Below are 24,338 nucleotides of genomic sequence, written 5' to 3'. Positions count from 1 at the left end.
TTGGAAGATCTGCAAATGATACTCAGATGAGGCATATGTACCGCTTGTGTTGTAAGAGATCATCGGCCATGACATTTTGGCCCTGTGGTGCATTTCTCTGTGCATGACTGAACACAAGTGCCTCAGTACTGAGAGCACCAGCAAATGAAAAATGCCAAGGGGATGCCCACGTTTCATCTGGCAAATAAATGGCTACCTTCAAGAGGTGGGGAAGGACTGATTTTGTGCCTGGTTGGTAACTGTCCAGCAGTTGTGTAGTGCACTGGATGCGATGATGTGGTGCACCAGTGCAAACTGCCAGACTTGACCTGACCTGACAGATGGAAAAAGAATTCATTCTCTCCAGACTGTCAACACGACCATTCAAAAACAATAAATGCTATTATGTTGTGTGTCTCACCAAAATAAAAGAGTGTATTATGAGGACATATTTTGTGAACTTTGATGGATGAGAACAATCCAAAAATTTTGTTTGGTTTTTGCATGTAATATTCCATAGGTGTGTGTGTGTGTGTGCTTGCCATGTACTTGATGTTAGGTGAATACTAGATTAATGATGGATTAGCATGAGCATCACACTACTCAGCTTCCCTGGTAAAGTCTATTTCAGGGGGCTGGAAAGGAGGGTTCAGCCGATAGTTAAACCTCAGATTGAAGAGGAACAAAGTGGGTTCCGTCATGACCGTGGAACAACTGACCAGCTTTTACTCTGAGAAGGATCTTGGAGGGGGGGCAGTATGCCTATCCAGTCTACATGTGTTTTGTGGACGTGGAGAGGGCGTGTGATCGGGTACCTGGGAGAGACTGTGGGAAGTGCTGTTGGAGTATGGCCTAAGGGGGTCCCTTCTCAGGGCCATCCAATCTCTGTACTCACAAAGTGAGAGCTGTGTTCAGGTTCTCTGCAGCAAGACGGACTTGCTTCTAGTGGAGGTTGGCCTTCGCAAGGACTGTGCCTTGTCACCAATCCTTTTTGTGATATTCATGGACAGGATATCGAGGCATAGTTGGGGGTAGGAGGGTTTTCACTTTGGTGGGTTCAGGGTCTCTTCACTGCATTTTGCAGATGATGTGGTCCTGTTGGCTTCATCAGCCTGTGACCTCCAACACTCACTGGATCGGTTTGCAGCTGAGTGCGAAGCAGCTGGGATGAGGATCAGCACCTCTAAATTTGAGGCCATGGTTCTCAGCAGGAAACTGATGGGTTGCGTACTCCGGGTAGGAAATGAGGTCTTGCCCCAAGAGAAGGCGTTCAAGTACCTCAGGGTCTTGTTAATGAGTGAGGGGGCAATGGGGTGTAAGATTGTCCGGAAAAATCGGTGCAGCAGGGATGGTGTTGCATGCGATCTACTGTACTGTTGTCCCCCCACCCCCCAAGCTGCTCGCTCCTCTCATGTGGAGTCACGGTCCTTGTGGTGTGGAAGGCTTGTGTGTGGGTTGCACCCGGGCTGCTTCCCTAACAGTTCATTGGGCTGCTCCGGTGGCCCTGCTGGGTGACCTTCCTGGCCCCTGGGCTCTTCTGCTATCCTGGTCATCCTTGTTACCCCTGGGACTCTGCATCCTGGATCCCTTTCTGTCAGGGTATGTGTAGTTGTCCGAGTGGCTCCTGACATATGGTAAGGTTCTGTACTTGGATGTTGGCCCAACACACCAGCCACAGAAGTGACCGGACACTGAGCTGTGATCTGGGTCTCTGTATGTAGGTCGTCTGGTGTTCGTGACCATCACCACAATTCGGTTTTGGGTGTTCACAAGGGGTTCAAGACTCTGATGTCCTTGAATAGGTGTATGGATCTTCACTAATTAGACAACAGTCTGTTACTGTAACTGCTTGTTTATGTGTTGCTGTTTGTCTTGGTATGTTGTATCGAGGGGGTTCCGCCTCTTTGGTGTTTCACAAACTACATCACCTCACTGTTATTACCATCACCACTCATCTTTTGGTCTTGTCTGTCTCTATGTTGTTTTGGTGTTCAGCCTTCCTTGAGAGGAATTGTCTGTTAGCATTAAATAAAATGTTATAGGCCGATTAAGAAGGTCACACATGCACACCATGTTCAAATTGTATATATATATATATATATATATATATATATACATATATATATATGTGTGTGTGTGCAAAGTTACATGTAGGCTGAAATGTGCTTGTGTGTAATGTTCTTTTATTTCCAAAGTCTAAGTCTGGTGGCTGCCAAGACCACCGCTGCTTGTTTGACATTAATATAGCTATTTCAGTATTTCTTCTTGCACACATGTGGTGGTCTACCACATTCTATAAGTCAATAAATATGTCATCCTTTCACTAATGCCTGCTCGTATGAAATGATCACGTCCAAATGATTGATTTGGATTGATGTCGCTCTGATAGACAGAAGTATGTGTTATTCTATTCAAACTGTGAAACTGATAAGGAGTCTCCACTGCCTCTGACTGTAAAATGAAGAAAGAAAGAGCGAGAACATACTTGGTAAATATACTTTGCATATTTCGTATGAAATCCTCAAGTGAAAAATGTCTTGTTATAGAGATCATTCCAATGCTTGGAAAATCTTATAATAGAGTGTGTTTATATATATATATATATATATATATATATATATTGCTGGGATAAAATTTTCTAAATATCCAAATTAGCCAAGAACGTGTAAGTGTTTTTTTTTTTCTTTTTTTTTTGGAGACGTGGGTATGTGCACATTGAAGAGAGCTGAGTAGAGTGGTGCCGTGTTAGGAGGTCATTGTGCTGATTGATCATGACAGCTTCATGAGGGTTTGTGACAACAAAGAAAGCCGACAGACAAAATTATATTTACTTTAGTCCCTTCTGGGAGACCAGTGTGCACGCATTGTGTGCACATGATAGTCAAATAAGCAGCTAATACCAGTAACATTTAATACATTTAATCTTGAGTCTTGTATGCGTACTACGTGTGAAATCACATGCAAATTAGGACAAGATGGCAGGATTACAAACAGATACTTTAGAATTGATGTTGCAGAGGGTGGTGGCCAAGTGGTTAATGTGCTTGGTTTCAGTTCAGAAGGTTCCGGGTTCAAATACCACCCCTGCCACATTTCTCCATGTAATGTGGAGTTGCGTCAAGAAGGGCATCCGATGTAAAAGTTGTGCAATTCAACATGCAGATCCACCTTGGATTTGCTGTGGCGACCCCGAGTGCAAACAAGGGAGCAGCTGGTAAGTAAGTAAAGTAAGTAAGTAAGGGACTTACTTACTTTAGAATTGATGTTAAATCTGTCCAAACTTTTGAGTGGAAGTGTTTATACCCCCTCTCAGCTCCTGGGTAAAAAAAAACCCCAAAACAAAACAAAACAAACAAAAAAAAAAAAAACAGAGAAGCCCAGACACACACAAAGTTTGAAAGTACACAGTACGGGCCAAAGGCGAGGGCAAGGTCACGGGTGGAGGGGTGAGTTCACTGGGTTCAAGCAACAGCTCCAGATCCACGGGAGTGATTACAGGAAACATGAAAAAAATGTCTGTACTGACATCCTCAACACAAAACATACACATACAATTTGTAATAACAATAATTCTATTGAGAATAATAATAATGATAAGGAGTATATCTGCAGTTGTGCATGTGTAAGTGAAAGTAATTTTGATCATTTTTGGGGGGAAGAGTGTGGGAGTATCTCTCTCTCTCTCTCTCACACACACACACACACACACACACACGTACACACATGTACACACATTTAAACAGTGGAGATATGTACCATACGTATGTAAGAATTAACCCTAAAATTCAAAAGTTGGATCAGTCCAAACAATAGTTGGTGGTAGAACAAATATGAAAAGTGAAAAACTGTTTTTAATAAAGGCTGGGAAACACTGAGAAGTGAGCAGTAAAATCATGAATTCTATAACTGTGAATATTGGTTAAATTCTATTATATGAAAATGCTTTATGGTGGTGGTTGTGGTGAGTGTGTTAAATTTGTACAAATAAGTGACTGTGATGTTAAAATGAAGAAGCAATATTCTGGCCCACTAGTGTAAATTGTATCTCTGTCACTTTTATCAAGTTATCAAGGCACTGCTGTATACTCCAGTGTACAAGGATGTAAACTCACTCCAGTGCTTTATGGTATTTGTGCTGTACTTCTCCAACTATCAATCCCAACTACAGCATAACAATGCACTTCTGCTACAGTGGTGGCCTGTTTGATCTGAGAAGATTAAAGGGCAAGTGAAAAGCAGAAGTTTTGTACTTGTATATGCAAGAAGCCCAGTATGCCGATGATATTGCTCTCTTTAGCAATGGTGCAGTGGGCCTTCAGTACCTTCTTTCAGTCTATAATGAACTATCCAAGAAAATGGGTCTGCACATAAACACCCCAAAGCCTGAAACCACAGGTATTGGCACCCCACGGGACATTGAAAATGATGTCAAACCGCATGAGTTGATCGTTTCAAGTACCTCGGTAGTTGCTGTATTTCTCAGAAGACTGTATAATGAATGACGAGACAAATGTGCAAATACAACATGCAGCTTGTGCTGTTAGACGCTTGGGGGAAAGAGTGTCTGAATGTTGAGATCTAACTACAACAACAAAAATTAAAGTCTATGACCAGTGTGTTACCCTGTTGGCCTGTATGACAATGAAACATGGCCCATTCACCAAAAACATGTAAGTAAGCAGTTAAGAACTATCCAACAACATTATCTTAGGTTACATTATCTTAAAGCAAATCAAATGAAGATGTTCTTGAAAAAAAAAAAAAAAACTGTCAAAGATATAGAGATCAAATAAAATGAAACCAAAAATTGCCTCCATTGGATGGGGCATGTTTGCCCTATGAATAATGGCCAGACAGTTAAAGCCTTGTTATATGTTGAGTTGGCTGATGGAACAAGAAAAGCTAGTTGACCAGTACTCAAGTGTGGAAGGCTTTGGAAGAGTGACGCTTTGTGAGTAAAGATCTCAGCAAGTGGAGAGCCCTTAAGCCCTTGTCCCACTGAATAATGAAGGATGAATAATGAGCCATATAATATTTTTTTTTTTGTACAAGTCCAGTTATTCAGCAATTGTGGGAGAATAGTGGCTCTGAGGGGCTCTTAGAGGCAGAATATTTGGCTAACGAGGCTCATTTCTGAGCGTGTTGCTAAGTTCAAAATTTAGCAACAACAGTGTGGGGCAGTTTGCGTACGATGTACTATGAGGACAAACAAGGATTTTAGACGCATGTTTGTGGTGAGGACGAGGCTGTTAAAAGCCCATTATCCAAGCACCTGGCGGCTACAAGGACAGGACAGGCCATTTTGGACAGGCTATTTTGACTCCACCCTCTCATGCATTTCATCATGAAAATCCCACCTGCTTTGTGCACTGGACACTGTAAATAAAATAATTATTTTGTAACGGATTAATCATTTTCCGTCAGAGCTTAGCAGTTGAAAACACCTCTAATCGCTTCTGAAATCACAGAGGACAGTTTCATCTCATCCTTTTTTTCCTCTTTCTCTCTCTTGTGTGCTGAGGTGGAGAACATATTTGGAACAGCTTAAAAGGTAAGTATTTGTAATGTTTTTTATTGTAATAGCTTGGTAAAACTGTTGCATGTTCATTCATTCTTTATAAGCATGTGTAAAAGTATGTTTATGATAGATTTAGACGACAAGTATCACATTCCTGGGGACACATTTACTTGTGTGAAGCATCTTGAGGCAACTTTGTTGTAATTTGGCACTACATAAATGAAAATAAATTGAAATTGAGTTCCGCTGTGTGTGCACGCTGATGCATTACGCAGAATGCCAGCTCGCAAAAGAGTGATTTTGTATACATTAACGGATAAACACAAAGTTAAAAGTTGGATCACCGGTGTCAAAATGAAGACGGCCATTTACTCAGAACACGAGCGCGCCACAGAGCGATTTTGGAGACAATAATGGACAAACACAAAGTTTAAAGTTGGATCACCAGTGTCAAAATAAAGATGTCATAGCTGCTGCTGATGTTTCACTACAGACCTACAAGAATCATGGTGTATATTTTTAAAGCAATTTAACACTGTTTTAAATATGCAACAAGCCTATTGTATTCATACAGATCATTAACAGTGTGCATCAGTGTTGTTCTGATGCATAAATGCAGGAAGCAACAAAACAGCTTGTGCTCAGTGTTGCCATGGCAGAAGTTCTGAATACATATTTCACATTGCTTCAAATATGAACCGTCTGCTTCTGACGAAAGGTGCATGTGATATGACCTTCTTACCAGCCAATCACGTAGTGAGTTCCATAATGAATAAACAAGTTTTTCTTGTTGTCTTGTCTGTTTCCTCTTCATTACAGACTCAGGCAAGTAGCCAGAAGTTACATGTTCTCTCCATATATGTGTGGCTTCCCTCCAGGTGCTCTCGCTTCCTCCTATTTCAAAAGCCACATAATTCCCCTTTATTTGAACAGGTGACTTTAAATTCATCAGTGAGAATATGTTGACTAGCGGTGTGTCCAGGATGTACCTTGCCTCTCACCAAATGACCAATGGAATAGGCTCACACATTGTTGAGAAATGTTGGCTTTTCAGAATGAGAAAGATGAACAGCCACACCCTACTTTTTCTGGGTCAAGCTATAAAACTTCTCAGTCGCCTCTTGTATATACGTGTGTATATGTGTGTGTGTGTTCCTAGGAATGTGATACCTGTAGTCCTGAACACATCTGTCGGTGGTGGTTTTTGATGGACTAATTCACACCTCAGTCTACACCTGGTGAAGGTCCACCAAGTTCTTGAATCGGCTTTACTTGACAGTCTTCTCAAGGTTGCCATCATCCCTGTTGCTTATGCATCTTTTCCTGCAACACTTTTCTGTTAGTCATTTTTCCATGAATATGCTTTGATCCAGCACACTGTGAACTGCCAGCTCTTTCACCAATGGCCATGTGTGACTTACTCCCTTGTGGAGGGTATCGGTGATTGTCTTCTGGACACCTGTCAAGTCAGCAGTGTTCACCATGATTGTGATTGTGTGTACTGAACCAGACTGTCATGGTATTTATACTGCAGAAATCATGCGTTACTGGTATAGCTGATCTATAACGTGAAAGTATAGGCCACTAAGCTTTATAAGATTTAAGACATAAAAATAATTTTCTTTGGCACCACTATAATTTAAATTATTTGCCTTTAAATAGGGAACTCATAACATTACAAATACAATCAAAATTTGCATTGTCTAGAAAAAAATAATTAAAAAAAATCCATGAAGGTTAAATTTTCAAAAGAACAGACAGCCTTGAACTAATGATGGCAACGATGGTTGAGACCAACACAGTCAATGACAGTGATGTCATAGATCACATGGGGGCTTCCCCAGACCTGCGCAAGGTATTCTGTGAAGGAAATAGTGACAGCCAATCAGAGTAGACAGGCACTGTGACATCACTGACTGGTCTCTCTCTCTGGCTACTAATCCAACATGGTGGAAAACACTATGAAACCATGGTGTTTCTTTATAAATCTAACATGCTTCTGACTTATTATGTAAAAGCTAACAAGAAATAAATGTTTCTAAAACTAACAATGTTGTTCTTGTAACCTGAAAATGAACTTACAAAACATCTTTGTAACAGACATCAGCATTCACGCTATGCACACATCACCCGCGGTCAAAGGTAACTTCCAGTCATTTTAAAAGCTCATGCATGTGCACACACATGCCCTCCTGCAGATGCCATAAAAGGTAAATAAATTATTCATTATGTAATTCCCCCCAGATAAAAAATATGCAGTAGAAACTAAATTTTGTCAGGTTAGTGAAATTTGGGTGGCCCTGCCTATACCTTTAAATATCCAAATATGCAACTTCTTAAATATTCAAATATTGTCAGCATACCTTCAGATGTTTTTTTAATGAAATTATGAAAATTAAAAGAAACTAAAATGCTATTGTATTTTCTGCAGTGGGCAGCACAGTGGATTAGTGATTAGCACTGTTGCCTCACAGCGAGAAGGTCATGGGTTTGATTCCAACCTGTGGCCTTTCTGTGTGGAGTTTGCATGTTCTCCCCGTGTTTGCGTGGGTTCTCTCCGGGTGCTCTGGCTTCCTCCCACATTCAAAGACACGCAGGTTAGTTGGTTGTGTGAATGTGTTTGTTTGTCTATGTGGCCCTGCGACAGACTGGCGTCGTGTCCGGAGTGTACCACACCTCGCGCTCTATGACTGCTGGAATAGGCTCCAAGCCCTCGCGACCCTTCATTGGACTAAGCAGTTGAAGATGAGTGTATGTGTGAGAGTGTATTTTCTGGAGTATTAGTCCCAACTGTCTAGTCAATGCTTGCTGAAGAAAAACAAATACTGTATAAGTGGCAGCGGAGGAAAGTCACACTTTTTTATGTATTATCAGGTCTTTAATTTGGTATTTTGGTGAAATGTTGTGTACTTTTATCATTGACATTTATTATTTTATGATTGGAATTTATTTTGTTTAGTGCTTTGATTCCTGGGAAAGACCAATATCACTAATATTATTCATAGTAGTAGCAATGAATGCATGATTTTTTTTAGAATATAAGTAGCACCGGAGTATAGGACGTTCCAACCTAAGGAAAAGACTGTGACTTATACTCTGGAAAATATAGTATTTGTAAGTGTATTTCCTCGATTAAATGGCCTCAATTAAAGGGCCTTGAATAGGGACCTGCCTCATTTAATGGTCAAAGCTTTGCCTGAGAAAAATAAATGCCAGCCTTAAATCAGCACCGGGCATTATGTAAATTAAAAAGAGTAATCCTTTTTAATGCACAGTACAAGAGTTACTCTTTTTTCTAAGCAGAGCGGTACCTTAAAATCATAAGGTCAATTTTTTGCTTCAGTAACTCCTTAACTCCAAGGCCACACCATGTTGATGTGGGCATGACCCTTTCAAAGTTCTGCATCACGTTGGAGGGTGTTGTAATGCAATTTACCGCTGGCATTGTAGGGCTGCAAGGTGGAGAACAAGGCAGGACTTTCTTTCTGCCTGCACCGCTACTGTTCCTGGTCTATATACTGTCTATGGTTCCTGGTCTTTTTTTTTTTCCTTCTTTTTCTGGACCAATTTGTCCCTTTAAACAATCATCAACCTTCAAACCAAAGTTACGTGCAATTTCCCTTCATGAATTACGGGTCATATGACGGTGTTTGTAGTTTTTTGACTCTGTGTTTTGAAGTTGGTCATATTTACGGAGTTTTCTGCCAAACGTTCCTCTATTTGATTCATGATCGAAATGTACTCGGCGGGCACACTGCAAAAACCTTTGAAATATGACGGGAGAGGAAGGAGTGAAACCAGAAAAGTGACCAATCACAGCCCTTGTGGTCTCTATCATTTCAACGTGTAGTTTAAATCTGCCTGAGATTTTACACCATGACCAAGTTGACTGTATTTTATTTATCACAAACAGTCTCATGTTGATGTTAACCTGTCCATTATGACGTGTGTTGCTGCCTTTCTTGGCCAGGTCATCCTTGCAAAAGAGGTTTTGATCTTAATGGAATTCTGTCTGGTTAAATAAAAGATATTATTATTATTATTATTATTACTAATTTTGTGGGAGGTGTACATCAGGCTACAGATAGAGGCTCGGAGAGGGTACGCACTGACGCAGAGGCCTCTGATCTGAAATGGTTGTTTTTGGTTTGCCACATATGTGTGTAACATGACACCATATTTCAGTGCAGCAAGCAGCATTTTGTTAATAATTGCTGCCGTTGAATAAAGGCCTGCCTCGTTTATGTGCTGGGCCTGAGCACGGTTTGAAAAAAATTTATCGAGGAAATACGGTAGGTCTAGAACATAAAAATTTCACTTTCTGAAGTAACTGACAGAAACTATTTACCTTTTTCTCTATACTGATTTTTTTTCAGATGCACCTGTATGTTCTCATTTATTGATTAGGGATCCTGCTGTTCTCTTTTGCATCGTGTGTTTAGGGATTCTCAGGAGTGACATTGTTTATGTTTTCTCTTCCTCTCTCAGTTTAAAACTTTTTCAATCCTTTTTATGGCTGGTTGGCAACATGACAGAAAGTTGTCAGCGCTCATCTTCAGCGACGTAGTCAAGAAGTAGCTGCATTATGAACCAGAGAGCATGGGCAGGATGAAGAGGTCTGAAGGAAGGGCAGAAGGTTCAAGTCAGAAGTAAAATAAAGTTTGAACCAGTGGTAGGCACAGCTACCGATAACCATTAATAAGATAACTGAAAAGTTATCTTTTATGATGATAAACCGCAACTGCAAAAAAAAAAAAAGTATCTTTATTACAGATAACCGATAACTATTAGTATTGATTTGGACGCGGCCACATTAGATTATACTGTCGGCTTCTGATAAACCAGTTTCACTTTATGTGCCGCAGGGGCTGCTGGGTAAATTCAAGGATCACAAACACAAAAACAATGCATGAAAAATGAATGAATAAAAAATAAAACCCCAAACACTGTCATCTTCTTTCAAAAGCAGTAAAACACAGTATTAAAAGTCACAGTTTATCACGGTATTAGATACACCGTCATTTAAGAGCTAAAAGCTGCTGCTTTTTTCATACGCTTTCAGCCCTGCGGCTTAAACAACCAAAATACGTCCATGCATTTTTAATGCATTGCTTGGCAAAGTAAAATACACGTAATAAATAGAAATTCTTACCTGTTAGTTTCAGTGGGATTCATTTGAAAAAATAATCATCCTGAGATTATCCAAAATGGTCTAAACGATGAAGAAACGTCCCAGTCTGTACACAGCTGTGCTGTGAGAGCTCCTCTCTCCCACCGAGTCTTGGCGATACTGTCAGCCACAAACAAATAAAATAAAAATAATGTTAATGTTAAGTGTTAATAATTAGTCCATTTTGTGTTTGTGTTGAGCAGACATCGTCTTTTTCTTTCACATCCAATGGCGGCAGGCACCAGTTTAAGGTGCATTTACCACCACCTACCGGGCTTGTTACTGATCGCTGAGATTTTACAAAACCTTAACTCCTGACAGCCATAATCATTTGTTTAGATGCAATGAAATAATCCAGTGTTCTTTAGACATTTATATAATTCTTTTTGCACAATGTGTGATGGGTTTTGTAGCAGATGTTCAAGGGACGGAAACAGTGTAACGTCCAAAGTGAACTTGAACTACACTTCCCACAATGCTCCCTGCATTGACCAACCAATCACATTGTACATGTGATGTGTTAGTTTTTATTTTTCTTAAATAAAAAAAAAATCACAAAAACCTTTTTCACGTTGTCATTATGGGGTGTTGTGAGTAGGATTTGAGGGGGAAAAAATGAATTCACTCCATTTGGAATAAGACTGTAACATAATAAAATGTGAAGCACTGTGAATACCTCACGGATGAACTGAATTTGTGATTCTTTTAGCCTAAACTGCTTTAAGCTTGTGATAACTTGTAGTATTGCTTCAATAGCAAATCAAATAATTTCAATAATGACACCCTTTAGATAATGGATGAATTGATATTGATTCAGGTGTACGGTGGCTTAGTGGTTAGCACTGTTCCATCACAGCAAGGAGGTTGTGGGATTGCTTCTCACCTAGTCCTTTTTTTGGAGTTTGCATGTTGTCCTCATGTTTGTGTGGGTTCCCTCTGAGTGCCCTGGCTTCGACCCACTTTCAAAAATATGAAAGTTAGGTGAAGTGATGATTCTAAATTGAGTATAGGTGTGTTGGTCTGTCTATGTGGCCCTGTCACAGATTGATGTCTTGTCCAGGGTGTACCCTGCCACATGTCCTATGAATGCTGGGATAAGCTCCTGCCCCCCACCCCAACCTTTGATTGGAGTAAGCAAGTACAGAATGTGAATGAAGTTGTCTCGGTTTTAGTCATAACTGAAATTTCAACATCGCTTCAACATTAAACATACCACTTTCTATATAAAGTTGATGTCAGATTACAATGTAGATGTTACACATCTGTCTGATGACATTTAAACATTAATTCATTGGCATTGTAGCATTTTGCTATCTGGGATGCATTTTTCTTTTTTCATTTTTTTGTTTTTTGTGCTATGGTGAATTACTTATCAGAAGACATTTCTTTTAAAGTATCAGCAACTTGATTTTAATTGCATACCTGATAAAACTGAACCTAGTAAATTACAGGAAACATGGGATTTTTTTTTAATTTATTGTTCCACTTGTACGCTTTAAAAAATGGTTAAGACTGCTGTAATATGTTAAGGGTATGTGCTAATTTTATATATTGGCTCAAGCATCAAAATGTCCTGGGTGGTTATTTACAGCTCTGGACCACCACTTGAATATTTAGAGTAACTCAAAGTATATGGTGGAGATAAACAACAAGTGAAATTATACTTTATTTTATTTTTTTTTATTAATTGTTTTTCGGTAAAGGGACAAAATGGGTGTGTGAACAGGATTATGCAGACATCTGCCAGAAAACAGACAGTGGTTTTCCCAACACAACTGAACAGAGACCCCAAACATTTACAACAGAAAATAAAAGAGCTTGGTTTCTCCAATGACCATTGGCCACCATTATTAAAAAAAAACAAAACAAAATCAAATTATAATATAACCAAAAACATTAAAAAAAAAAAAAAAGAAACCAAAATTAAGGATCCATTCCATGTCTCTGTTTTGAACAGAGAATATAGATAATAATAAATAGTAATTCCCATTGTAAAAGATAAAGTTCAAGTTCAAGTTACAACAAACAGCTCTCAGAACAGGAATAGAAAAGGCTGATAATAAAATATTCCACATTGCCATTTACAAAAAGTCTGAACTCAAGCAGGCTTCTCGGAGTCCCCCAGGTCATTTTTAGATATGCTTTGCATATGAAAGTATACCCAATCAAAATATAAAGCACCATTTAGTATTTGGCAATGACAAAAAAAAAAAAAAAAAAAATAATAAAACCCAAACAAAATCGCAAAACATTTAATATCTTTTTAAAATGTATTTATTTTGATGCTTCTTGTAATCCATGTACTGCATATGATGTTTTTTTTTTTCCTTCTCTCTCTATCTTCTTGGTAAGATGTTGGAATGTAGTCAGGTGGCAAAGGTGAGAGAGACAGAAGCACACAACAAAACAGGCTGATGTCAGCTTGCATTACTGCATACAAGAATGGCAGCGGGGATGCGAAGGAAGGGGGTCCGAACCAAAACCAAGATATGTACAAACACCTCTGTGGCCTAGAAACAGAGCGGCAGCCATCTTATGGCCCGCGATGCCTCCCAAAACCACATATCTTAGCTGCTTTTTTATGTCTTTTTTTCTTTAAACATACAAATAATTCGCACTATATTATCCTGCCAAATTAAAAAAATATACCGTGGCAGCTTGGGATTTTTTTTTTTCCACTACCAAAAAAAGGTATGGTAGATACCTTTAGAGAGAACAAGCAACAGTTAAAAATACGAGCCTCAATATAAATACTATAGTGCCTACTCTAAGTGAACATTGAATTCAAATACAATTCTAGAAATACAGAAAAAGTAGACCATAAATGTGTTTAAGCATAGGAACTGACATGAGTGTGCATTTTCCTATATTTTAAGTTCTTTATTATATATTCATATATAATCTTAATCCTTTCCCCAATGCAAATTGTATTTCAACCTGAAGAGCTGTGAAGAGCCAAGGCAAAATTGAAAAAAAAAAAAAAAAAATCACAGATTTTTTTTTCTTTTGCTTTTTCCATTTTTTTTTTCATTTTTTTTTTTTTTTTGGTCTTTTTTAAGCATCATTTGATCTGAGTCTTGAACACCACCAAGACGCTGAAAAGAGGAAAAAATCAACAAAACTTAAATACAGTCCCCCTAAAAGATAGTGAAGTGTTGTAAAAATGTTAATTTTCATAACAATAATTAAAGGAAATATTTTAATAATTATTATTATTTTGTACAAAAACAAATTCTTGCAGTGTGATCAACAACATTTAAATGTTTATCATCTTGCCAGCAAGGTCTATAGATTATTTGTATGGACAACACCTACATGACAAATAAGCTCCTTGATAATCACATAGTTGATGGGTACTGAGCCAGTGTCCATTCTGGGATCATTTATATTTGTAAATCACAGAAACTGAGTTTGAATTTACAGACCTTGCCAACAGGGTGAATGTTGGGCCCAGACTTAGCACTGGGGGGTTTCTAGGGGTAACAAAGTGACAAATGGTCAAATGTGAAAGGGTACAAAGATCAAGGGTCATGAGGGTGAAGTAACTGACAACAGATTGTGTCTCGTCCTTTACTGCTTTAAATAAAGGGACCCTTGTCATCTGACAGCATTTCAACAATGTTTTCCCCATAAGATCAAACTTGTAAACTGGGAAAATTGAATCAGTGCACTTAATGTCCTATAAATGACAATCTAGCTTTTAGGGTACCACCATCGTATCAGTGTGGGACAATGCAAGAGATATCGTTGCTTTACGCTCGGGTGGAGTGACAAGTGCTATATTATGAACACCTTGAAAGAAATGCAGCAAAGAAAGACAAAACTTTCCTTTTGGGTTAGAAAGCAACAGCAAATCACATTGTGCCCTGCAGCAGCCTATGCATTCTGATTAAAACCTCTAATTTTGCCCTTTTTAAGAGCCTACACATCAACTATATTTTTTCTTAATTTCTTTCTTTCATTCTTCAATTCACAGTTAGTCACCCTGTCTTGATAAGTGAGATTGCCTCCGAGCTGTGTAAACTATATGTATAGCATCCAGTTCTGTATAGCTTCCAGTTTTGTGTAACCGTCTGTCTAGCTTGTAGTCATTTCAAGGTTCTCAAATAAACTTTGCCTCATATATGACTTTGCATTGTTCCACACACTGACATATTAAAGCAGTGTTGTCTGTTTGTGCTAATGCAGTGACATGACACTTCTAAGCCATGTGTTATATCCCTCAAATTCAGGATTGTACACTACAGGTTACCTTTTATTCAAAAGTACCTCCTTACCAGAGACAAAACTACAAATAATTCAGATATACACAATACTGCTTGTACCATGCTTGCCATGAAATCCACATATTTAAGATAGCCTATTGAACATGTAATAGGTAGCTAAATGATGATTAAAACTCATAAAAGCTCTGTGATCATCCATTCTGAGTTATCACAGTCAATTTCTGCAGTCAGGTGCTTGATGCAAGGACCTTTCTTGGGTGGCTTAAATCCTCTAACTTTTTACTAGTGTGACTTCAAACTAATACTAGATAAGATTATGGCCAATGCAGTTGGATATATCAAAGGCACTCTTTATTATTCAAACACATGATAGCATAAATTGAATTTTGAGCTCACCCTTGACTTTTAGAAAGAATTTTGAAGGCTGTAATTCCTTAAATTTAGTCATCACGCCAATGCATTTTTTTTTTCTTTTGAACCCTGTATGAACATGACATCTTTTAGAAAGATGAGTGTAAGTGCATTTCCAGGGTTGTCAAGTCAAATACTGTTCACTTTCCATGTTCCAAAACAAAACTGTACATGATATGTGTAACAGAATGTATGCAGCATGGATATATCTTTCTTGTCTTTTCGGTTTTTGCAAGATTTAAAAGAAAAAAAATGTAACAAGCAACACATTTACTTAACAACTAACCAACCAGGGACAAGTTCTTTTCATTTTCTTTTTGATTAGCAAAAAACATACTATGCATGCTGACTAATTCTTAAAAATGGAAAAGATAAACTTAAAAAAGAAATAAAATACACAACATGTAAATTATTGCACAAGAGAAAGGCTCGAAGTTTTGCGTCAATGCAAGAGTATTGCCCCGATACAGATCATGCATTCAATGGATAATGGAGACAGGCTGTGCTGGTGCAAAGCACATGGTCTTAGCTTCCACCACACTGGTGAAAGTGGTGTGTTGGGATTGGAGCAAATCTACAAGGGGCTTGGACTGAACAGGGAAATAATGTTGGACACTGCTGTGGAGAAAAGTCCCATAGTTCAGCCTTCTACTCTGACTTTATTTCGGTACTCAAAGGACGGTCACTGTGCCATTTTTTCATGTGTTTCTCCAAGGTGCTGTAGACACTGAAGGGCATCTGACAAATTTCACACTTATACACGTCTTTGCCCACCTGACCATGGGTCTTCATGTGGCGAGTAAGTTTGGAGCTCTGGGCGCAAGCATAATTGCACAGCTCACACTTGTACGGTCTCTCCCCTGTGTGGCTGCGCCGGTGTACTGTTAGATTACTACAGTTCTTGAACACCTTTCCACAATACTCACAAGTATCACTTCTCCGACCATCCTTGGAACTCGGCCGTCCAGGACCCCCAAGGTGTGGTGTGCTTCCCCCACTCCCAGTACCACTGCGGCCTGACATCCCACCATCCAGTTCCCCAGGAGGAGTTGAAAAACGCAGGCTGCCGTTCTCAGAAGAGTGCTCAGATGAAGAGGCAAAGGGCGATTGTCTAGAATCCCCAAAGTTCAGAAAAGGATCCTTGAGTTGTCGAGAGGCAGCATAGCCAGCCAGCCATTGGGAGTAGACGTTCTCTGTGTTCGGAATTGTTGGAGTTGGTAGGTCAAATTCCTTTTCCAGTTTGATGCGTTTGGAAAAAAGACTGAGTGGGCTTGGGCTACCCAAAAGCAGTTTCTTAGATAGGCCAACAGAAGCTGATTCAGGGGATGCTCCTCTCCCATTGACTGTTGAGACAGAGCCCTCCTCCCCACGGTCTGTTTCAAGTGCTGAGTCTCCATCACACATCTCACGATTGTGATGATGGTCTCGATTGAGGTGGTGGTGCAGGTGGTTCTCCTGGGTCATGGCATTCCGTTTGTGTGCATTCAGAGCTTCACTGAAGTGTTGCATGCTAGCAGCCAGACCCATCCCCTGCATTACCTCAGGCAGTGACCGAGGGATTGACCCCTCATCAGCTGCTCCACCTAGGCGGCCTCCAATACTGCCATTATTTTCATGATGCCGTGTCTGTTCAAGGCCAAAGTGATAGCTGTTGTTGTTCCTTCTTCCTGCCCTCTCTCCATTCTGCTGCTCTTCCTCCTCACCCTCCTCCTCCTCTTCTTCCTCTTCTTCTTCTTCTTCCTCCTCCTCTTCTTCCTCCTCCTCCTCCTCCTCCTCTTCTTCCCCATTCTCACGTAATATCCGGTCATTCTCACTTTTTAGCTTGGCCACCACTGACTTTAGGGCATTAGTTGCACTGCCCATGTGCTCACTGGTCCCGGGCTCTGGAGATGAGGCTGTTGAGAGCCCATCTTCTGACTTGCCTGTGTTAGGTGAGGAAGATTTGTGCATGTGTGTCTTCATGTGGCGCTTTAGCTTGCTAGCCTGTGTACAAGCATGGTCACAAAGGTGACATTTATAAGGTTTCTCCCCTGTGTGGCTGCGTCGGTGAACTATGAGATTACTTTGAAACTTGAATGCCTTGCCACAGAACTCACAACATTTTGATTTCAGTGGAGTGGTGGATGAGGGTGTTGCCCCTGCTGATGGGAGAGGGGTAGTAGGTGTGGTTTGAGAGCCCACAGGTGACTGCATGGAGCCTGGAAGAGGTGGTGGGGTGGCAAGATATGGGGCTTTACTTCCACCTATACCTCCTGTGCCTCCATTTCCTCCTCCTGTCTGGAATGGTTGGAGTAACCGTTGCATGGGGCTGGGCCGACTAGGAGATAGTGGAGGAGTGGATCCAGAGGTGTTGCCTGCCAATTCGCGTAGCCGCCTTGAAAAGTCCATTGTCGGAGGGGGGTCCAGAGGCAGAGGAGGATTGAGACGCAGCACCCTGTCAAAGGCACTCGGGTGGTGGGTTGCCAGCGCCAGCTCCTCTGGGCTCAGGTGGTGGGGGTCCAGGTGGTTCCTTGGAGGGGGGCTGAAGAGGGGTGGTGTAGGAGGGAAACGCTGATGATGCACTGCACTAGGAGCACCACAAGCGCCAATTCCACCCCCTGCACCGACGCTTTCCCTTCCACCTGAGCCCGAGCCAGGAATGCGGAGGAGGTTGAAAGGGCTTGCATCAGGAGGCAAGTGTAGGCCATGGAGGGGAGGTTGAGAAGGGCAGTCTGCACCACCACCGAGGGAGGAAGGCCCACCCATGCGTGGAGTGAGAGGACTCCCATGTTCACTTTCTAGGTAGATGCGGAACCCATGGGTATTCTGGGCATGCTGCAGTAAGAACCAGGCACTGCCATATGGCTGCTTACATGTAGTGCAGGTGTAAGTAGTTGGCTCCTCTTTACCTGTTGGGAGAGAGAAGAAACAACCCGATTAGGGTGTATTTTGCTAAAATACATAATGTATATGCATAATGTATAACACAGTTCATCAAAACATTATATTTCAGTAAAGATAAATCATAATTTATATCATTAAAATTCACTTAACTTGTAAGTGGCTTGCATGAACTCCAGTATAGTTTACAGAATCAATTACAACTCTGTTCAACTTATCTGAGCCAATGTTTCATTTGATCTTTTGGCCTAACTGGTACAGAGTTTGAGAATGGCCAGAACATAGTGTTGAGGGCTTAGAAAATATAATAGTAGCTTTTATTGAGGTCATGCCCCACATGAGTAGCATGTGAGAAATAGCCTCACTCTGTGTATGTGTGTGTGTGTGTGTGTGTGTGTGTGTGTGTGTGTGTGTGTGTGTGTGTGTGTGTGTGTGTGTGTGTGTGTGTGTGTGTGTGTGTGTGTGTGTGTGTGTGTGTGTGTTTGCGAATGTGTGTATACATTTGTTCTTCTCCCAGACTGCTCTGGGACATAATTTCTCCCTTTAGACTGACTATGAGTCCTCCACTGTCAGCAGGAGAACAAAGAAACAGCACTATCCCAGCAGACTACCACTTCCCACTATCTACCAAAACAGAGACTCACAGATAAACACACAGAACGAGCTACACAGACGAACCTGTTCGGCCTTTAAGTGACTGCTCTCATTTCTGTAGAAACAGTGTTGATGTGTAATATAATGTACAATATGTACAAAGTACCAGCATCAATCTTTCTCATGAAAATGTTAAAAGGTAACACTGACGTTTACAACCAAACTGAGTGATAAGCTTTATTATAACCTGAAATTCATATGAATATCATATTTCAGAATAAGAACTTTAATTTATGTTTTTGTATGTGCCATGTCTTTTAGAGTCACTTGAATACTGTTCACATACACTGTTCAACAAATTCTGATCAAGCAACACATACACTCACTCTTTACACAGAGAAAATAGAGCACTCTAACTGTCCGAAGAAAACAAAACACGAAAAACATTTAGACTCCAACTGCAGAGAACTAAATTATCCCTTTAATTTGTCCCTCTTTCCTCAGTGGAGCATGCAGTCACTTTGAGACAGCAACAAGAGGAACATTTAAAACAATAATTGCTTTTGAATGGCCATGGCATTGATGACCTGTGGTGGGACCCACAATGCACGCGTAATCTCGTTAGGGGACCAAACGGACGGTCATCAGCTCTTTTACAAGATTAAATGACAAACCAACCCCCTTTTCTGCCGCTGAGAGCCCTTTGACTATTAAACACAGTGCAATGTCTGTGCAGTAACTACTGCCAATATGCAGAATTACCAAAACACACTAACATACGAATGCTATCTACAAGTGATAAGCATCATTAACAAGACAGCCAATGAATATTTATGTGATCATATATGGGAGGGAGTTCAAATAAAGCCAGCTTGACACTTGCACGAATTTGAGCCCTACACTAGACGCAATTCGTCATGCCAATGCATGTCATTAGGTGGTACGCTTGAAAAGCCATCTTGACACTTGCACGAATTTGTGTAAACCGTAAACTGTGCGAGGCCCAGCGTGCAATGACACGCAATGACACACAATGACATGCAATGATTCTGAATAGGTTGCGCAATGTTCATGAATAGTTCACACAAGTGGCACGAAATGTATGCGTGCCAGAAATTTCGGACATTTCAAAATTTTCTTTGTGCACTTTTACACAGCCTCGTACAGTTTATGCACAGTTTACCATGAGTTTACTCATTGGAACGCAAGATTGCGTGCCAGTGCTAGAATCACATTCATGCAAATGTCAGGGTGGCTTAAGTGATTGAAATCATTGCTGAGGAAAGATTCCATGTCCATCAAATGCATTATTTATGGCAAAAAAAAGTTACTGTAGCTCAATAAAAGTTGTTAATTTGTGGGGTTAAAAACTTTTTTCCAAACAAAATACGCAAATGTTTACATGTCATGAGATTATTACTTACTGATTGTTGTCATTACATAATGCTTTTTGTTTTCAAATCTAATTGTTGTCAGCAAATTATTACATATTTGTTTATTTGTGGTTTTAAAATATATTTGAATCAAATTGTCATGAAATTGCTACAGCAGTATTGCATATTTGTTTCATATTTGTTTAAAATGGTATTGTAGCTGTTACAAATGTTGTTAATTTGTGGTTTTGAAATAGATTTATTTTGAATCAAATTTTCATGAAATTGCTGCTGCAGTTAATTGTTAATCATCATCAAATTGTTATTTTATTGTATAAAATTTGTTGAATTTGTTGGTGCAGGGGCGTAGGCAGAAATCATAAAATGGGTGGGCCCAGAAAAAATCAGACGGGCCCGACCTTTGGGGTTGTAGGTAAGGTGTAGGTATTATAATACACCGTTTGAAAAAGTATGCCTCGTTTGGACATCGCAAGCAACGTTATCACTTAGCCTACAGCACTGGCAAAGTGAGCACACAGACGCAACACGTCAGACACAAGTACTCTTCATGGATAATGCAAGCTGCAGTGCAGCGCCACACACACACACACACACATTCAGTGCAAATCTGGTAGCCTACTTGGCTCGGCCTAAACCCAAAACGTCAATAAGTATTTAAATAAGGCATTGTTTCAAAAAATGAATTCCAAGTTTAATGATGAACACATCTCAGCCAACTGCACAGACGCTGTGTGCACAGTTACACAGACGCAAAGTGTCAGACACAAGCACCCCATGGTCAATGCAAGCAGCAACGCAATGCTTAGTCATGTAAAGTCCTTTAGAATAAAAATTCAAAATATATCCACAACATGAAAACAGGTTGGCTCGGCGGCCAAATTATGAAATTGATAAACAGTGGAAACCATGGCTCAGCGGCCAAATTAAAAACCATCAGAATGGACACCAACATGATTTGTGGCAGTTGCAATATAATATTAACAATTAGGCCTATTTAGAAGAAAAAAGTAATTAATGGTCTCACACTTACATTTGATGAATCCTTTTAATGCTACAGCAGGAGACAACGGGGTTTTTGTTGAACTCTCTTATCACGTCATCATAGTCCAACAATTCAGTCAGTTCTCTTTCAAGGGAAAGCACGGAGAGTGCATTCAGTCTGTGAGTCAACATGGATGTTCTGGTGGACGTTTTTATCCATTTAACAGTAGAAAACAGCCGTTCGACAGTGCATGTTGTTATTGGCATTGTGATGAGGGCCGGCAGAAGACTATTTATTTGAGGAAAAATGTGCTCCCTCGTTTATCGCGGGAATTACGTTCAAAAATAACCCGCAATAAACGAAATCCGGCGAAGTAGTCAGCGTTAGTTTTTACAATTATTATAGATGTTTTAAGGCTGTAAAACCCCTCACTACACACTTTATACACTTTTCTCAAACAGGCATTAACATTTTCCCACTTTTCTCTCCTGTGTAAACACTCTTTTTTCTTCTGTGCGAGAAGATTATAAACAGACACACGCAGAACACAATGCGTGGCTCTCCCCTCGCTCTCACTGCCTCTGGAGGTATGGATGAGGGACCCGCAAAGAATCCAAGTGCTCTCTCGGTGGTCACGGAGCTCTGCGGCTGCGGTCAACATCCGGATCAAAACAGCGAGTGTATCTCTGGACCTGTTGCCAGATTTGGCGCAATTCCGCACAGCAGACAGGAGGAGGTGGCCCGCTGCTGCGTTTACTGAGCCCGCAGAAAACGCATCGGAGGCAGTGAGAGCAATCACGGTGATGCCGACCGGTGCCGCGAATGGCCCACCTGATAAGGATGCAGAACACAATGCGCCGTTTAAAAAAAAAAAAGCATGCAAAATTGCACTAAAACAATCCACGAAACTTCGAGGCCACGAAAGGTGAACTGCGTTATAGTGAGGGACCACTGTACTCTGAAAATGAATTAATAAAAATCACACAAGATGAATCAGATTTTTTTGACAAAATTCTTTTAATTGTCGCGCAGTGCTAATGCAATACCATATCATAGGAATACAATGAGGCAACAACAGGTGACTGTCGAGTGCCTTCTCATTGGATGGGACGGGCCTGGCTGACAAGTGGGCGGGCCCAGGCCCATCCAGGCCCACCCTTGGCTACGCGTAAGGGTTTAAGATACATTTTTTTAAGTAAATTATTGTCCTGCAGTTATGTGTTCATTGTTAGTGGCCATTAAATTGTTACAATCCTTTTAGACAGTATTAATATCTAGGAAGAAGTGCTTTTTGTTTCCAAATCAAATTGTTACTTCATTTTTGCCATTAAATTGTTACTGTAATCCCTTCAAATGTGTTTCTTTGTGGAATAAAATTAATTTTTCAAGTTAAACTGTTTTCATGAAATTGCTACAAGTTAATTGTTAATTGTCATGAAACTGTAATTGCAGTCCTTTAAACCATTGCTCATTTGTGGGTAGAATTTGTGTTTTCAAATTGTAGTCACCAAATTGTGACTGTAGCCCATCTAAACATTCTTCATCTTTTGTACTAATGCTAATTTCCATCCATCCATTTTCTAAACATGCTTATTCCATTTAAGGTTAATGGGGGAGCTGGGGCCTATAGCACCAGTCATTGGGTCATATGTATATTAATGATGTAAAGAAACAGGTGAGGTAGGTAGTAATGCACAAATCATTGAGATAAATCACATAATAATTACTGGCAGAATGAATACAACAGCTCACTGCAATTTACCTCTAATAACTAGGATGGCAAAGTCAAACAGGTTTCCTTGTGCACATACAAACACAACACTGCAAAGGTTGCTAAATTATGATTCATTCAAATCACGACAAATTACCACTAATTGTGGCCACCTGCATAGAACTTAATGTGTGAATATCATTGGCATTATCAGTACGAGGGTAATTTTATTTCTTTCAGTCTGATATTAGACCATAACACAGTGATGTCATCAGGTTTCTTTTTTATATATATTGACCTGACGTAAGAGCTTAAATATTGCCTTTCAGAATCAGAATCAGAATCAGAAGAAGTTTATTGCCATTGACAGTGAACAGGATTCACAGACTAGGAATTTGCTTCGGTACAATGGTGCAACATTAAGAAGAGATAAAATGCTAAGATAAAATATAACATATGTGTCAAAATAAGATAAAATATAAGATAAAAAAAAGAAATATGAAATATGAAAGGCTGTGTGCAACAGAAAAACAGAGAAACAGAAAAAAACAGTGCAGTGGGAGGAGTGCAATTAAAAACCAAAGTACATTGTCTAAAGTGACCCGTGATAAGATGATAAAGTGACAGAGTTAAGCTTAAGGTGACTGAGTTATGAGGTGTTCATGAGTCTAACGGCAGAGGAGAAGAAACTGTTCTTATGGTGGGAGGTTCTGGTCCGGATGGACTGTAGCCTCCTGCCCGAGGGGAGTGGTTTGAACAGACCGTGTGCAGGGTGAGAAGGGTCAGCTGTGATCCGACCTGCTCGGCCCAGAGTCCTGGAGACGTGCAGGTTGTGGAGAGATGGAAGGCTACAGCCGATCACCTTCTCAGCAGAGGCCACAATGCGCTGCAGTCTGTGTCTGTCCCTGGCTGTGGCCCCGGCGTACCACACTGTGATGGAGGAGCAGAGGATGGACTCCATGATGGCCGTGTAGAACTGCACCATCAGCTGGACAGGCAGCTTGGCCTTCTTCAGCTGCCGCAGGAAGTACATCCTCTGCTGGGCCTTCTTGATGAGGGAGCTGATGGTTGACTCCCACTTGAGGTCCTGGGTGATGGTGGTGCCGAGGAAGCGGTGACAGACCACAGTGGTGATGGGGCTGTTGGTGAAGGCGAGGGAGGGCGGGGGGGCTGTGGCTTTCCTGAAGTCCACGATCATCTCCACTGTTTTCTGGGCGTTGAGCTCCAAGTTGTTGCTGCTGCACCAGCTCACCAGCCGGTCCACCTCCCTCCTGTAGGCAGACTCATCCCCATCCGAAATGAGTCCGATGAGGGTAGTGTCGTCCGCAAACGTGATGAGCTTTACAGAGAAACATGGAAACCACTTCACATGGAAACCAATAATTTACACAAATGGGATCATGCTTTCCTGTATTGATGAGATGCTGTATCAAATTTATTTGATAAACAATCCTGCAGCCTCGCGTTTGAGTT

General features: G+C 40.6%; 1 protein-coding gene across 3 annotated transcripts in view; it reads right to left on the bottom strand.

Moving 5' to 3' along the window:
• Positions 1-3,347: 3,347 nt before the first annotated feature.
• Positions 3,348-24,338, bottom strand: part of bcl11aa (BAF chromatin remodeling complex subunit BCL11A a) — a 118,944-nt gene continuing 97,953 nt past the window's right edge. For 2 of the 3 annotated variants that reach the window (XM_034184977.1, XM_034184978.1), the window contains exon 3: positions 12,334-18,192. In XM_034184977.1, coding sequence (XP_034040868.1) covers positions 15,953-18,192 — 2,240 coding nt within the window. In that variant the 3' untranslated portion in view covers positions 12,334-15,952. Of the gene's footprint in view, positions 3,509-12,333; positions 18,193-24,338 lie in introns of those variants that run through there. The other variant, XM_034184979.1, reaches the window with a different exon arrangement.

The sequence above is a fragment of the Thalassophryne amazonica genome, chromosome 13 (assembly GCF_902500255.1).
Source record: "Thalassophryne amazonica chromosome 13, fThaAma1.1, whole genome shotgun sequence".
NCBI classification, from domain to species: Eukaryota; Metazoa; Chordata; class Actinopteri; order Batrachoidiformes; family Batrachoididae; genus Thalassophryne; species Thalassophryne amazonica.
This window is presented reverse-complemented; position numbering and strand designations above follow the sequence as displayed.